The 16,486-nt window shown below is 39.3% G+C and overlaps 1 protein-coding gene across 1 annotated transcript in view; it reads right to left on the minus strand.

Moving 5' to 3' along the window:
• Positions 1–255: 255 nt before the first annotated feature.
• The window catches only part of LOC148833057 (apoptosis regulator Bcl-2-like), an 88,335-nt gene continuing 72,104 nt past the window's right edge, over positions 256–16,486 (minus strand). The window contains exon 3 of the mRNA XM_088919601.1: positions 256–9,478. Within this exon, the coding sequence (XP_088775727.1) occupies positions 9,341–9,478 (138 nt within the window). The 3' untranslated portion in view covers positions 256–9,340. The remainder of the gene's footprint in view (positions 9,479–16,486) is intronic.

Below are 16,486 nucleotides of genomic sequence, written 5' to 3' on the forward strand. Positions count from 1 at the left end.
CTCACTTTTAGTCCTCTCATTCATCTTTTGTGGTTTCGAAACCTAAAAAGTTAGCATGTGCTCTAAAGGAAGGGTATAAACAAATGTGTGAGAATCTGGAGGGCTTCCCAAAAGGAAAGGAAGTAATGAATTACTGACTGAAGTCTATAATTTTACATTGTTTCACCCGTATACAACAAGGGAGCCAAAGTGACTAAAATGTAAATCATTGAAGATTGTTCTTAATCCACACTGGCAGTGCTCCCATTGTATGAATGTCACAAGATCTTTTATTTTTGCTCAGATTGCGAAACATCACTGTAGCATTTAAAACTGCAATTACATGACAATACAGATGGGGTGAGCCAGCATAGTGAATCACATGTGGTTTTTAAGACTTTGGGAGCTTTGGGAACAGGAGTCTTCTGGTGAAGTGAAGCAACCCTTTTGTATCGTAATCAAGCAGGCTTAGGAATACATCTCTTTTAATCCAACAGAAAAATTCCTTTTTACTCCGAGACGGTTTTGCTGATAAATACTACTTGTTAACTCTGCATGCAGATCACATTGGGACATTTCTGAAGTGAAATGTCAGCTGCACTACCTGTACATATTCACTCATGAGTCATTACAGTGACCAGTGAGCAGGAAGGGCCGGTTTAAGGCACAGTTCACACAACTCTTGCTCTCGCCTATGGTGAGACCAGCGGTTTGCGACATGGTGACCGTGCAGTATTTCCACTGAAGTCAAGATTTTTTTTAATTCAGTATTCGTAAAATTTTGTGATACCATCAATAAATTTGTCACTGAAATTTAAGAATCAGTCTGAGAAACTGGGACTGCAGTTCCCTTTAAAATGTAATGTTCTACTTCATTTCTGAAAGAGCTGAGCAGAATCAGTGTTTTTAGTCCTTGGTTTAGTGTAATTATAAAGACAAAGGGAAAAAAAAATCAATGTTATCTTTAAAGGACTTTTTAAGGGATACAGAAAATAAAATTCACAAAGTAGATCCTTGTCGATAGACATTTTGATTACAAAGAAGAAGCACAGGCTGCATACTTTTTCAATGTGTGGATTTTTTACAAAACATAAAAACAAAACCTTTATCAGAAGCAAAGTGAAAAGATCTGACAGTCAGACTGAATATGGATAACTGAAAAGCAATTAGTTCATTTGTTATTGGGAGGGTTTTGATTTTATGTGACTAGGAAACAAGTTGCTTAGATGCTACCTTAACTGATCACAGGTGATACATTTTCTTTTCTCCTACCTATTTTTTATATTCTAGTAAATATAAAGACATTAAAATTTCCCAAAACATACAGTAATTGCATATTTAAATTGCTAGATTTACATAATGAAACACAGCCATTTTATGTTTTAAATATGTTTCAAAACAAAAATTTTGATAGACACTTTTTCAGTTTTGAGAGAGTTGTTTTCCCTGGATCATAATGATTTTTCATTCATCGCCGTCAATGAGATTTTATATAGTTTTACATAACACCAATTTCACATTGTTTGGAAGAATAGGTTTTGTTTCACCAAAATACACAAAGCTATTAGCTTATAAAAGTGGATAAATAAAGGAAAAGATAACAACAACAGTAACAACAACTCCAATAGTTTTCAACTGGTAAGTGCTATAATTAGAAGGATAAGACAATGGAGCAGAGAAATGAGAAGGCAGGATTCTTTAGTTTATAACCAAGAGGCAACATGATAAAAATATTTGTAATTTTATACAGAGGGTAAAAATGGGACATGTACAATGATGATCAAAAGATTGAAAAAGTAATATTTTGTTATTACAATTACTGTACAGTACAAAAAAATAAAATACAGGAATATGAATATAATACAAGTTAATTACTCTTTGAAAACTGATTACAATGATCTATATTAGTTGCGAAAGGAATCACTTGTGCCATAAAACCACCCCTTTTGGTATTACATTTTTTACTACTCCTCTTTTCTCTTCGGTCTAGGCTGAAGTGTAAAACAGATGACAGAGGATTTGTAACGCTTTGATGAGCATGCAGATATTTTCCCAATGAGAAAGAGACCTTGCCCTAGCAATGTGGCCAGGTTCTCTGGATTGTTAAATTTTGGAAATTAAAACCTTATATAGGGAATCTTTTTTTTGGCCTTTAAAGGAAACAGGTGTTCATTTGTTAACATCTTCATATTGGATACCATGAGTTTCTAACCCCACTCACCAACAGCCACAGATTTTAGGGGTAGCCATTACATTCCTAATTTCTAAACACTGGGGACAATTAATTTAATTGTCACCAAGTCAGCAGGTGAGCTAGTACAAAGTCCAAATACCTTTCAGCCCTAAAGAAGCCTTAAGCAAGTAATATATTCAATTAATTAATAACTTACACATCTTCTCCATTTCTTACACATAGCTGATTTATGGTGGCGTAAGGTACTGGCTATGGCCTTTCCAGAGCCAAGGCTGGAAACCATTTTCTAACTGGCGCATACTCGCCATCCCTCAATTCAACGTCGTAATATGGTGACAGCGATCCCTCAAAACATACAGAATGGCATGGAAGTGATGAATGCAGATAAACGAGATTTATATACTGAAAGAAAAGGCAAGTTTCAACAGTGAAAGAACACATTTAAGTGCTGGCATCACTGGCTGCCAGGTTGGACTTGCTTGGAAAGAGGTGAAAGAGCCATCGTGGGGAGAAATATAGAATTGACAAAACCAATTTTACACACAACCGTCAAGAGCAAGAAATCGCCACATCAGCCTTGTTCCTCTGAAACAGTATGCTTCCGCACTGAAAGCACACATTGGGAGGAGGGGCCTCTGTGTTTCGGTGCTTCTCCTCCTTTCTTACCCGTTTCTCACAGCGGCTCCCCATTATTATTTTAACAGATGCTTCTTAATGAAAAACTGTGGCCACAATGCCAAAAAAAAAAGTAAAAGATGTGTACCCTAACCTCCCCCCAAAAAGCATTTCAACATACTGTATCCCCACATTGAGCCTCCAAAAACATCCTTCCTCTGATCAACCTGATGAGTTAACTTGAAGTTTTATGAAGCATCGTTAAAAGGTTTTCAGAACAACTTCATGAATGTGTCTCTTCCTTTCTCTGAAAGACTGCTCAAACCCTTGTGGTCCAGCAAAGCAGCTTACAGAAGGTTTGCATTTGTGAAAAGGCAACAGTCTGCTGTATTGTTGTGAAGGACTCGCCCCTGGAGTCCTCTGTTCTTTCAACGTTTCGCTACCAGCCCTTTCCCTTGTCCGACACAACAACAATGTTCTTCGTACGCGTTCCTCGTCCTTGCGTCAAAGAGCGGTGTTCCAAAAATTACAGAAGCATTATAATTCCTCCACGATCTCTAAGGTGCAAAGTTATATCGATGTGAGATGACGGGATATTGTAATGGTCAGGTGGTCTTGTTCATTGATGACTATTTCACAAAGAAAAACAACGTGTTAACTCTGAAGTCCGTGCTTCTGTAATGTTTCATTTAGTTTTCCTTGGCCTTTCCAAGGAAATGCAGCAAAATGTGTGAAAGACATCACAAGCTGTCAGTCATTGTAGGATCTTTCTTACCTCTATGCAGCTCAAGACGTGTAGAAAGAATGACAAGTGCATCAGTACATAATTTTCAAACATGGCAGTATTTGCTGTAATTCTGTTTTATAAGCAGCTTTAAATAGTATGCAACCTTTTTATGCACATTAACCTGTTTGTTGTTTTTTCCACCATTAAGCATGACCATTATACTGGTAGTAAATAGCAGCCGCAAAACTGTTATAGTGCGATTCTGAAGAGAAAAGAGTATGTAGGAGAGATTTTTGTCCTGCTGTCCTGCAAGCCTCCTTTATAGTTTTAAACTGGAGTTAGGAGCTCCAAGGTCCAAGTACGATGCTGGGTGGTATAAGAATAGAATTATTTGACACGTTTGGTACCATACAATAAATAAAGAACAAAAATTATCAAAATAAGCAGTTTTTAAAAATTCTTAAAACCTTTTTTTTTCAATTTTTCTATCAAAGTTAAGAGCTGTAAACGTAAAAAGACAAAAACAGGCAGTCATGATTTTAGTTTACATCTTCAACTGGAAATACTCTGTATTTACACGAACTACATACATCATGAGGCTCTCAGCAAAGGAACCAATAATCATGGCAATAATCATGATACCCTCTTTTGGAGACTGAAGAATGCAGAACATAAGATTTGTTTCCCTCTCTATTAAATATTCACATCACAGGCAAACTGACACATTCATACGAATAAGGAAAAGCAAGAAATCACAGTGGTAAACTGGTTATGATAGAAGCAGCAGTGCAGCATCTCAGCCTTTTTTTAGCATGTTCTGAACAATACTACATCTTGAGCACTCAATAATGAACCACCACTGGATTTCTTACTTTTCCCTCCAAAATATGAAACTATACCATATAAGAAACATAGCTTTGCTGATCTATGACAGGGGTCTACAATTCTTGTACCGGAGGGTGTGTGTCTGTTTTCTTAGCCTCTTTAAAAGCACCAACACCTGAAAGGTTGAGATAAGTTTTTTAATTGTTCCAATTAAGGCAACAATGAGCTGGGTTATGACATTAAAAGCAGAGTTAGAATGAATAACTGCAGACACAACCATACAAGCCTAGGATTGAAGACCCCTGATCTATGGGATATTAAAGCACATCTCCTTAAAAATAATTCTAACACGGCATGTATATACATACAGTATATGCAGACACAAACTCACTGGTGGTGCTTGGAAATCATGAATATTGTGCATTATGGTAAAATGAAACTTGGTACACATCCAAATTGGACCATGGGGAACATGAGCTCAATTTATACAACAGTGGGAGCTATATCAGCTGTATAAATGTGATCACAATCTGATCACTTGGGAAAATGTCCACTGTGATGTTATTTGTATGTGAACCAAATATCACACTACAATTTTCACCATACAGTTGTTCGAGCAGGCCAAAAGCACCCTGTGCATATATAAGTATGTATACATAAACTAAACATTAAAGAACTTATAAATAGTGCACTTCAGATGAAACACTGAAGCTACCATAAAATACTATTTCCCCCTTTTTAAAATGAAAACATTTAAACCTGCAACCAAACAGTGCCAACAATGTCCAATTCAGACAGGACGTGGAGTTACCTGCAGTGAAGTGAAATGGCTGGCTCTTGCGCTCATTCTTTATATGCTAAAGCGCTTCAAATACAGTATTTCAATAGTGCTGTCACAAGATCTTCTGTAATACTGAACGAGTTGCCTCAATTGCACAGGCAGCTGCTGGATTGGCAGCAGCAATGCCACTTTGCAGCTTTATCTCGTCAGCTGTCAGGAGCTAAGATTGGTTGAACACGGTCAGTTTGATTGGGAGGCTAAGGAAAAACAGGTTGCTGCTGTAAGTACAGTGGCAGATGGACAAGCAGATCACACTCTTCTCTCTGGAGCAGAAGCCCATGTCTCAGTACAGCGACAGGGGACAATGTGCTATAAGAGCTGCCATCTATTGGATAAGACCTTAACCTAAGGTCCCGACCACGTGGTTCCATAAGAGTAGGGGTTCATAAACTGCTCGTGAGAGAGGAGTGTCGCTCTTTGTGTCCTGTTGTCCTAAACGTGCACCTCAATGTAAAGGAATTAATTTCTCACTTTCTCAAGCTGCTCTGCCTAGTAATAGACCTACTGGAGGTTAACAGCTGCTGTGTCCCAGCGAGATAGGTGCTACACCTCAGTAGCAGTCTTCTACACCTCAGTTTTTTTTTTACCTAGCCATTCAATTTGGAGCTGGAAATTGTTAGGTCAAGCTGCTTTAACTGCAACAAACTCCGTACCACATGGGTGACTGCGCAAAGATTTCTTACGAAGAGTCAGGAAAAGCTGGGCCATGCATGGCCCACATCATGTCATGTGCTGCGAGCTCCCAAGGAGAGCTCCTGATTGGCATCTCTTGCTAGCAACACTGCAAGCTGGAGGGAGCCTCAAAACTCCCAAGGCTCTCCATTCCTCAGTGAGGACACCCCGACTGCTGAATGGGCAGCACTCAGCCAGGTGTTGCACTGCACTGTGGGAAGTCCTCATCACGGCCATTTTAATGGCTCAGTCCAGACTTCAGCCAGCGATGACCAAGTTAAATCTGCTCTCCGGACAAGCCTGTTTAGCTCCTTGAGCCACCTGGAATAATTTAATTTAGTTTAATAGAGGAGAAAACGAAGAGAATTTGTTTTTTAATGCAGAGTTAGTATGTCTTTTGGAAGCACTCTAAGCAAAGGTTTAGGTAGATTTTTTCTACTGTGCGAGCCGCAAAGGTGCAGTGTTAAAACGAAAAGAACTTTTCCTTGCAAGCAATCAGTTTCTGAAAAGCAATGAATTTAGGCTGAAACCTAAGGATAGCACTACCGAAAGCCTAGTGAAGCAGCAGCAGCAAAGAAGCTTGGTTTCCACAGACAGAGGGTACCTAGGTCTGAAATAACCAATGATCAGCACAACATTTTGTTTTGTAAACTGAAATTAAATTCCTACTGATGACGGCGACCTGTATCAACAATCAAATTCAGAACTAGAAAATGGAAAAACACAGGAGGAAAAAAAATTACAATAATAACAACAAGTTTATTTAAGAGCACTTGTCTACAAACTCAAAATTATAATACAATCTGGTTTTGGATAAATCCCAGAACTAATGATTTTACTGCACACTCAAAAAGTCCTGTGAGGTGAGCTGTAAAGGAATGGAGCTACAGACGTGTTACAACAATGAACTGGGCTAGCCTGCATTCTTTTATAAAAACATTTAATATTACATTTCTAAATGAGATCTAAATTCTACATTAAACTTTCAAATTGATGTCTGTAACCAGGGATGTTCATTCTAGTCTGAAAACCAAGCTGGTCTTCAAACGCTAAAAGCCAAATAGACACAGGAGCACATTAACCAGCTACCCACTTCACCTGCACACATGAATGGAAAGCAATTTCAAGCCAGACAGGTCTGTCAAGTAACAAGGCAGTTAATTAAAAAGTGAGAGAGGGCAAGAGAAAAACTGTGCACCTGTGGAATGTGGATGAAAAACCTACCTTCATGGGGGTGGTATGGCCTAAATTAACAAGAATCCTGTCTAATTCTTAACCAGAACACACACACACACACTCATATTTGTGTTCAGCCGAGCTTAATAAATGCTTCCGCTCAATAATGAACACAGCTTTCATCTCTGGGAGATGCGACTTTATACATGCGTCTTTAATCAGAAGCCTGCCCTCTTATTGTTAACATGCCTAGACATCCCTGCTTTCTTAACGAGCTGACAGTTCAGACAAGAAGCTGTGCTGTAAATGGAGAAGACCTTGTTCCAATTTCTCTGGAGCCAATGGGCCTCCTTGTGTTCCAGAATGCCCTTTAACCTCAGGCGTGCGAAACACTGACATCTGGGGTGAGTGCAGGTGTATCAGCTTTTTGAAAGCACTTCTTTTCATCAGCATTCGACAGGACTCTCTCAGAATCCTTCCTTGACCTCACTCTGCCTCTCTCGTCTTACTTTCACCTTTTCTCCTGAACTGCTGAACAAGGTTGTTTTAACTAGAATTCCACATACAGTAAATTATCAAGGCGCCCTTTTTCCTGAATGGCGTCTTTTCAAATTTCATTTCTTAAACGGCTAAAACGAGGTAATACTAAGTGAGACTCAAATTATGGAGGCAAATCTGCAATTTGACATCACCGTTTTTCTTGTTTATTATTTTTCTTGGGATATGTGATGAAAGCAATTTTCAGTCCTAGATCCCTCTGGCCATGTGATTTGTAGCCCTAACTAATTATTAGGCTGCGTGAAAACGAGCAATTTGTATTGCCAATGCTGGATGACGACAACAACAACAAATAACTAAATTGCCGTTATGGACATCGCCACATGCACTTTTTCATTTTTCCTAGCTGGAACAGAAATTAAAAAAAGGAATCACAGGGAGGATAGCTGGGATACAGGAGCATAACGGTTACAGGAAAAAACAGCAGAGAAGCAAAGCAGGATGGCTTTCTATCTACCAGCTATTCAGAAATTCTCCACCTGGGAAGTGAAGAAAACCTTGGGACCAGAGTCTCTGGCTGTTAATAAAACACCTGCTGTAGTTCTTCCAGCTGTTCTTTGTACATATAATTCTGGCATCAGCTGGGATCCTCTAGGTGGCCCTATGAATTCTCAGTTTTCTGTACAGCATTTTCCATACCTGCCAAAAGTCAGACTGAGACCCTTCTGGGTCATGAGGCATGAGCAGTGTATGCATCATTGTCATAACTTGAGACGTGTTTTGAGGCAAAACACTTGAGAAACAGCTACTGTAGGTTGGTTGGTCACTTTACATACACATTGCTCTTTACTGGCTTTGACAGAAATTCGGCAAAGGAGGATTCAAGGCAGAAGACAAACCCCGTGGAAAGCAAACGTTTTTAACTGTGAAAAGTTTAGTAGCGCTCTTTGCCTTCTACAATTCGGGGTGGTGCAGAGCTGCGCGTTTACGATGCATCTTTTCTAAATCTAAGAATACGAGAGCACGAGACATAAAGATAACATCTACTATGCTACTCTGCAATCCTCTAGGACCGAACCCATTGATCATATAAGGGCCCTGGGCTTAAATAATCTTATTTTTACAACTCGGAAAACTGCAATATCTGCCTTGAGTCACCAGCACTGAGAATGCACTGAATAATTCATGCAACTCAGCTAAGCAGCCCACAGTAGGAGTTGTGCATATGCATCTGACAGTGGTCCAATCATTTTCTTAAATATGCATCACTAATTTCCAATATACACATGAAAATGGCCAAATCACAGTCAGAGATATAAATACATACAACTCCCACAGCAAATTCCAACTGTGTAGTTTATATATAATAAAATGATTGGACCACTGTTAGATAAATACATACATATTCTGATACATACAAATATATATATATACGGTACACACACACTTGCACACTCAAACAAACACACATACATGCAATATAGAAAGAATCTGAAAAGGACCACCGTTTTCTTTAAAATAGAAAAGTAAAGAATTCACTTGCTCTAATTCTCACCTACAATTCTTAATCTACAAGGAACAAGTATTCCGTGTATCTCTGAAATGACTCTCTTACTCATTTGCTTGCCTAAAGCGTGACGACACAATTTGTTTAGAAGAACAAACTGTAACGAGGGCACTTTCCAGGCAGTGCAGTGGAGCCTGCACATAGCATTCTGGGATACCAGTACCTCCTGGACACTTCCTCTGGTGCACTTTGACTGGTGTTGTAGGGGAGCAGTGCTAGTCAAAAACAAAAAGGTGCTTGGCTTCTTCATTTTTGTGTAAAGTAGGCTCCGACGGTCAGGCCTGCTGCACCCAGAGCAGCTAGACCAAAGAAAGTCTTCAAAGATGGCCATGAACAGCTGAACATGGAGCCTCTCTGTCTCCCATAGAGCTCCACAAAGGCGTCCTGAAAGACAAACCAAAAACCAGTAAGTGAGGGTGGCCATAGACAGGCTATCTGCTATCCTATTTAAAATTCAGACAGATACTATAGTTCTATAAGACTTAATTTACCACTTCTGCTTTCAACTGGTTAGCAAATATAGTGTGACAGTTGAATGCAAAATAGAAATGAGGTTAGTAGTGGTCAGAGACACTTTAAGTCAGATACTTTGAGGAGTCATTTATTCCAATGTTCAAAATAAAGAGGTTCAGCATATCAAACTGATTAACTAGTCCAAGAACTGAGGAAATGAACTGACTTTACTAAAAATAAACACTTATGAGCTTTACTTATCAATCATATTCATAGAGCTCATAATGAAAATCACAGTTTAGATATCAATGTCCCATTACTTTTGAAGGACAATAAATCTGTCCAATTTACTATGGTAGATTGTTCAAGATTGATCAGAAGATCAGGAAATACAATAACAGGAAAAAAACATAAAAAGGTACATAAAAAGGTTCTGAAGATCACTGTATTTAAATCTCTTAAATGTAACAGACCATCATTCTTCATACGTTAGTTAAGTGAAAACAGTGTACGTTACAAGGAAAAACAAAATATTAGCCCCACCAAAACAAAATTCCTCTTGAGAGCACATAAACGGTTTAGTTTCAAAGCCACACCAATCTAATACAACAGAGAACTGTGGGAAACCACAGGATTGCAATGTGGATGTATGTCCCAGTTTTCTGTGTAAGTCACACTTGGAAAAATTTAACAACTATTTCAGGAAGTGGATACCAGCCAAAGTTAGGGAAAAACACTATCCAAATCTAACTCCTGAACCATTTAATACAAGCCCACTTTAAGGAACTGAGCCTTCAGCTGAGTACCTTTGTAATGCTCCCGCATTACCAGAAATGGGCTTTCTGGTTCTGCCAGTCTGGGATTAGTCTACCGACTGCCTTGTGGCAATGAGACTGTAATTCTGAAGAGGTTTAGATGTGGTCAGACGGATTCAAAAAGCCTTTCCACGCTTTGAAGTAGGCGGACTTGGTTAAGTCAGACATATTTCGGATGTCTTTTGTAGATGTACTGTATATGTCTGCAAGATTTGACCAGATCTTTAAAGATACGTTTATGAGTGTAAATCCTTTAGCTACAGTCCAGCCCAGCACTCACTGAAGGAAGAGAAAAGGCAGGGCCATTTAAACGGGTTAAGCTTTCGATCGCCAAGACAGAAACGGGTAAGAAAATGGTCCAAGAATTAAACGGGGAGATGTCTGAGGTCTCTTCCAAGTTCTTCCCCTTCTAAAAGGGATGTTCCACACGCAACACATGGAACCCATGCATTCACTAAAGCATTATTCTGTTTTTACTTTTCCATCCAGTTCTTTTCTTCTGACCGTAAGAAAGAGAGAGTTCTTCTGAAGCTTCAGATTTAAGTTATTATGTGATGTTCTTCAGGAGGAAGGATTTGCTTGATTTTTAACTTCCAAGAACAATATTAAATTAAAAGTTTATTTTTAAGCGTTCAGTAAAGAAATAATCGAGACAAATCACCTTTTTACGGGATGCCTTGCAACAGCAACTGGCAGAAGGTAGACACTTGGGTATTTCCCTGTCTTTTCACTACAAGCCTACAGACAAACCATGAAGACGTGTTCACCATTGCACATCACAAATCTGCTTTGGAATGACATGATTTAGTTGTTCTTGCTCACAAAGTCTCCAGCTCCCAACACCACAACTAATCACTATACTCCCCTATCAGCAGTGGCACGTGTACCTGGTGCTACAGAACTAAAATTGATTTGATCATGAATGGCACTGGCATGTACTGTAGGCCCATGAACCCTGAAGGCTACCTACACCCCAGCAGCAGAAATACATGGTGAAGGCTGTTAAGGGCAGAGGAAAAACAAGAGGTGTGAATGGGAAAATTAACATTTCTACAGTTAATTGAAATGGGAATGTACCTAATAGCAGTGATTGTCAAATTTGGTCCTGGGGAGCCCATATCTAGCTGACACGATACATAATTAAACTGACACGTTTTTATAATTACTACAGTACTTGCATGTGAGAGAAATCACTGAATTTACTGACGCACACAGGGACATATACAGGTGAAGTCCACACACTATTGCAAAGCCACAGCTGGTTCATTACCAAGAATCTTTTACCAATGTTTTGACTGGTAAAAGTCGAAGCAGGCAGGCCACTCTTAAGAAATCAGAAGAGAATAAAGCGGACAAAAATGTTGCATTACTCAAGTTAAATCCTAAAATATTCCTCCCGATTCAAAGCAGTCACACAACTTTAACTTGCTCAAATTTCAGATTTTTCCGTAAAATAGTTTTCTGAACATGGTACTGATTTCATCTGGGGGATATGGTGACATTTTCACAAACCTCTGCTTAATGTGACGTGAATGCCCCGCTCATGACTCATTAAATAGATTATACGCCGTTACGTGAATATCTGTGGCCATCTACGTAGTGTAGTGTAGTCCCTACAAAGGCACACAATCATGTGCCTTTCCAACATGACTGTGCCTGAATAGAGACATCTATTTACAATAGAAATATGGCCTGTTGATTTCTCATCATCATTCTGGCTTATCAGGAATATCACAGGGGGATTTACACACATGCCACCTGGCTGCTCCAAACACAGACAGCTCTCCGACTGGAGGAAGGAAAATAAATATCAGGTCTGCTTTCCTCAGGAGACTTCTGGTTAATGTATGATTAAAGTGGAAATGACAAGGGCTGTTTAAAGTGTTGATAAGTTAGTATCTAATGCATGTTTTCTTTTCACCTTTGCAAACATCCTGATTAGAGCCACTTCCGCACTACAGTATGTTTAAACAGACTGTTACTATTTGCAGAGGCCTACAGTAATGGCTCCAATAAACACAAGAGTGGGGAGAGAGGAAGGGCACTGTTTCACAGTTCAGGTAATAGTGCGGCCAGTTTAATAAACACGTTCGGGATTATCTTCCATTACATCAATTAAAAGAAAAGAAAGCCGTTGGTTTTAAGCAGTCATTTAGCAGATGCGAGCTATGATTCAGCAGGTCTAATTGGTCATTTTTTAGTCATCTGTTTACAGCTGGGAACAATGTTTACACATTGATCAATTAATTGGGTCAACTGCTGTAAGTAAGGCTGAACCACTTTTTTGGATAAATCACTCATTCCCTGTGTTTAGAAGACTCGCTCTTGTGTTTAGAAGTAGTGAGTTAAAGATGATCCATAAAACCTGCTTTTAAATTTACAAAGATGCTTTCTATGCGTTCTGTTTATGCTGCTCTGAAGTACCTTACAAGGGGATATTGGCTTAACATCTCAGCTGAAAGACACATTCTGAGACGTTTAAGGAACTATTTAGGGAAACATTCACTGAAAAGGTAGAAAAGCAGGATTTTAAACCAGAAACCTCACGGTAAAAAGCCATTTTCCATAACCAGAGTCTCCTATACAATGTGGTGTGCCAAAATGTACAGTATATTAAAACTAAACAAATATTTGCATTTGCATTGTTGTATTATACATTTTCTTTTTCATTTTTTCCTGGTAGCTGCACAACAGAGGCTGAAGAGGTTGGAGCAGAGAGGTTTAGTATTACTGTGTTTCTTCAGAAACAGTACTTATGACAACTAAGGGAAAGGGGACTACTAAGTATATTGGTTAGTTTTGCTCACTGTTACTATATCAGACCTATAAAATAGGTTTAGCCTTTGCAGTGCCTCATACTTATTTTTACTGAAACAAAACTGATATGGGTAAAATTGGACAAATTTACAGTGCCCTCAGATAGTATTCAGACCCTCCACTTTTTCTACACTTTGTTGTGTTGTGGACTTATTTTAAAATGGATTGAATTGATTCTTTTTTGCCATCAATAAACACACCGTTCCCCATAATGACAAAGTGAAACCCCGTTTTTAGGACGTTTTGCAAATGTATTAAAAATAAAAAACTAAAATCTCCCACAATCCCTATTTCTGGGCAGACTAACGTTTACAAATGGACAGAGTTCACAGAAAAACACAAGTCCAGTCATACACTGATAAACTAATTGGAGATCACTGATCACACTAGAGCACGAAGAAACTAAGACGCATTCTGCAGGTTTGAAAGCACTGGCTTAATAAACAGTAGTTTCAGCATCCATTTTTGAGAGTTATTGAAACAGTCTATGCCAGCCTGTTATGTGAACTATTGGCTGCAATGATGCAATGGAACTAGATGATGGCAATGTGGGGAACATGATCTCCACAGCTCTTTCCTCTCCCCTGGAAATGAAGATGCCTGACAACAGAAAGTGATGTTTGAGACGAACCACTCACATAGCCCAATACAATCCTACATCCTCTTTTTTTAATGTGTTCATTCAACACACAGTCTGTTCTAAAGTTAACCCAGCAAAGCACTGAGGGCTTCCCTTTTTCTCTCTCTCAAACAGTCCTATCTATAGCTCGTCTGTGAGCTTAAGCTGGCTACTACTGTGAAAAAAAAAATGGACCTATGAATGGTGATCTCAGCTGCAGTCATCTAAGTAACAGCATCAAATGATTTCTCTGTGTCTTGTCTAATAAGCCACACTCTCTGCAATGGCATCTCTAACCACAAACTCTTTCCTGTGCCAACGGGCCTGGGGCCAGGAGATGACTTAAGAACCAGAATTAACGAAGTTCCTCTTCCTACTGCTCTGCCATTCATCCAAGATTCCAGTGCTGCTGTTGAAGGTAAAGTCTAAATTGACTGAAACGACCAATCCATGCAGATGACATCACAGGTCTAAATGCAGTCTATAATTTTCATGATGCGGTATCTGAAATGTAATGTCAAAGCTCTGCTTATAAATGGTGTTGCAACCCTTTCTGCATTGTTTACAGAATGTTCTTATTTGAATTGGTGCTGCAGGAAAATTATGTTATCCTAATAGAAGCGGTAATGGAATTACTGTGTAGCATTCTCCCAGACAGCAAATCATTTTCCATCTTTTGCTCCCCATGTCAGGGCGGTATACCCAAATTGCCTGTATGCTGGTCTCTCTGTTGCCTTTTCTCACCTCTAGCTACCTTTAAGTCAGATTTATTTTGTAACATTATTCACCCAAGAACTGCACAGAGCAGAAGCTTTCAGTACTGAACGTGAGAGAAATGCAACAACAGACAGTTTCTGTTATTGGTTTACATGAGAGACCTGGCATCATCTGAAGTGCACAGTCTGATCCACTGCTTTGATGACTTGGTGTAAAGGTCAGGCAGTACGAAGAGAAAATGAACTGCAGCAAAGGCACATGACTCTGGTATTGCTGCAGTGTGTACTTTGGTGGATTTAAGATAAATAAAAGGCACAGCACAACAGGACAAGCCTTAAAACACTCTTCAAATAATATATGCTCATACCCTTCCTTTATGCTTGGTGACCTTCCGTTTTTAGGACCAGCGCAGTCATTGAGAAAAAAAACAACAAAAGGCTGTTAACTATTTTATTAACCACTCATTCACACAGAGCCAGCCGCATTACTGTTGCCGGGGATCGGCTCTTAACTTGAAATTTATGCCGAGCTAAAGCAAGAGGAAATCAGGACTTCCTCTTCTTGGTCTTGGGGGGGAACAGCTGGGCAGGAAGTGACTATTTTTCCCAGTTCCTTGTGATTGGCTGAGCAGGATATCCTTTGTCAGTGTGTGTCAAATGAAGCAGAATGTGTGAGTGGCACTAGCAAACAGGGAATACCCTATTGTATAGTCTTTAAGCCTAACTGAAGCAGTGGCTTTTCTCCTCATGGTAGCTATCTAACACCTCATACAGAAACGTGTTCTATACTAGGCCACATAGAAGAAACTTTCACTCTTCCACCAGCACGGGAAAAAAAGAGGACAAAACTGATCTAATGAACTTTTTCACTCACGTAGACAAGAGCACACTGCTGATACGTTTACGTGCCAGCATTTCAACTGTTGTGAAGTTATAACCAGCACTCCATTTATGTTTTATACAAAGAAAAAAGTTTAGCCTCTCAAACATTAGATTCTGCACTAAATGGGTAATGGAAAATAAGAGATCACTTTATTAGCCCTATACAATTTCTTGCATTAGGAATTCGTCTTTTCACATACCCCAGCTTGCTCTCCATGAGACACACCGACAGGGAGAGAAGCTGAGGGTCAGAGTGCAGGTTCAGCCATTTTACAGCGCCCCTGAAATGGAAGGCTACCTTAACACGCTGTCTCATATTAAACACTTTTAAGGTAATTACTCTACTTTGGAGCCTACCTTCCTTAACAGGATTTTCTTTTGGAAATTGCTAATTTTGCAGGTGTAAAAATGACTCCAGCAAATTCAGTATAATGGAGCTAACCAATGGTAGAGATGATGACACAGTTTATCTCTATTGTTATTGTCGGTGTCCTGTAGCAAGAGCCCCATCATTCATCAGCGCTAGTGGCTCACAAAACAGGACACAAAAATCTAAATTAAATTAAAATTAGAAAAGAGGCTCTCACGGCAGGTTTTCGCAATTAAAATAATTCGAAATGAAAGGCACCTAAAGTAGCCTTTAGGAAGTGACCTCTAACGGTGAACAGACAACACTGCCAAATGGTTTTGTCATATCTGTCCAGTAAAATATTGACCCTTTGGAATGCCCTTTTCAGAAACGTTCACAAACAAATTCCACGTGTTCTTTGATTAGTAAAACAAATATGCTTTTTAATAGGGTGTGTCTCTGATGCCTTGGCAGGCTGTTCGATGTAAATTGCTTTCCACATGCACAGCATTGTACACCAGCCTCAAACCTGCCAAAAACAAACTGATCTTTCAATGGCTAAGTCCAGTTTGTTCTTTCCAGTCTGTTCAGAATTGTGTGGCAAATTAACTCTCTAACAGACAGCAAGCCCAACCTTTTAGGATCTTTTGCACAGCACAAGGGCACACATAAACCACACACACATATATATATAAAGGGCATTTTAACAGTTTAAGAGCAGGTTACCTCTAAACACAAGAG

This window comes from Atractosteus spatula, chromosome 6, assembly GCF_055471065.1.
Source record: "Atractosteus spatula isolate fAtrSpa1 chromosome 6, fAtrSpa1.hap1, whole genome shotgun sequence".
NCBI lineage: Eukaryota > Metazoa > Chordata > Actinopteri > Semionotiformes > Lepisosteidae > Atractosteus > Atractosteus spatula.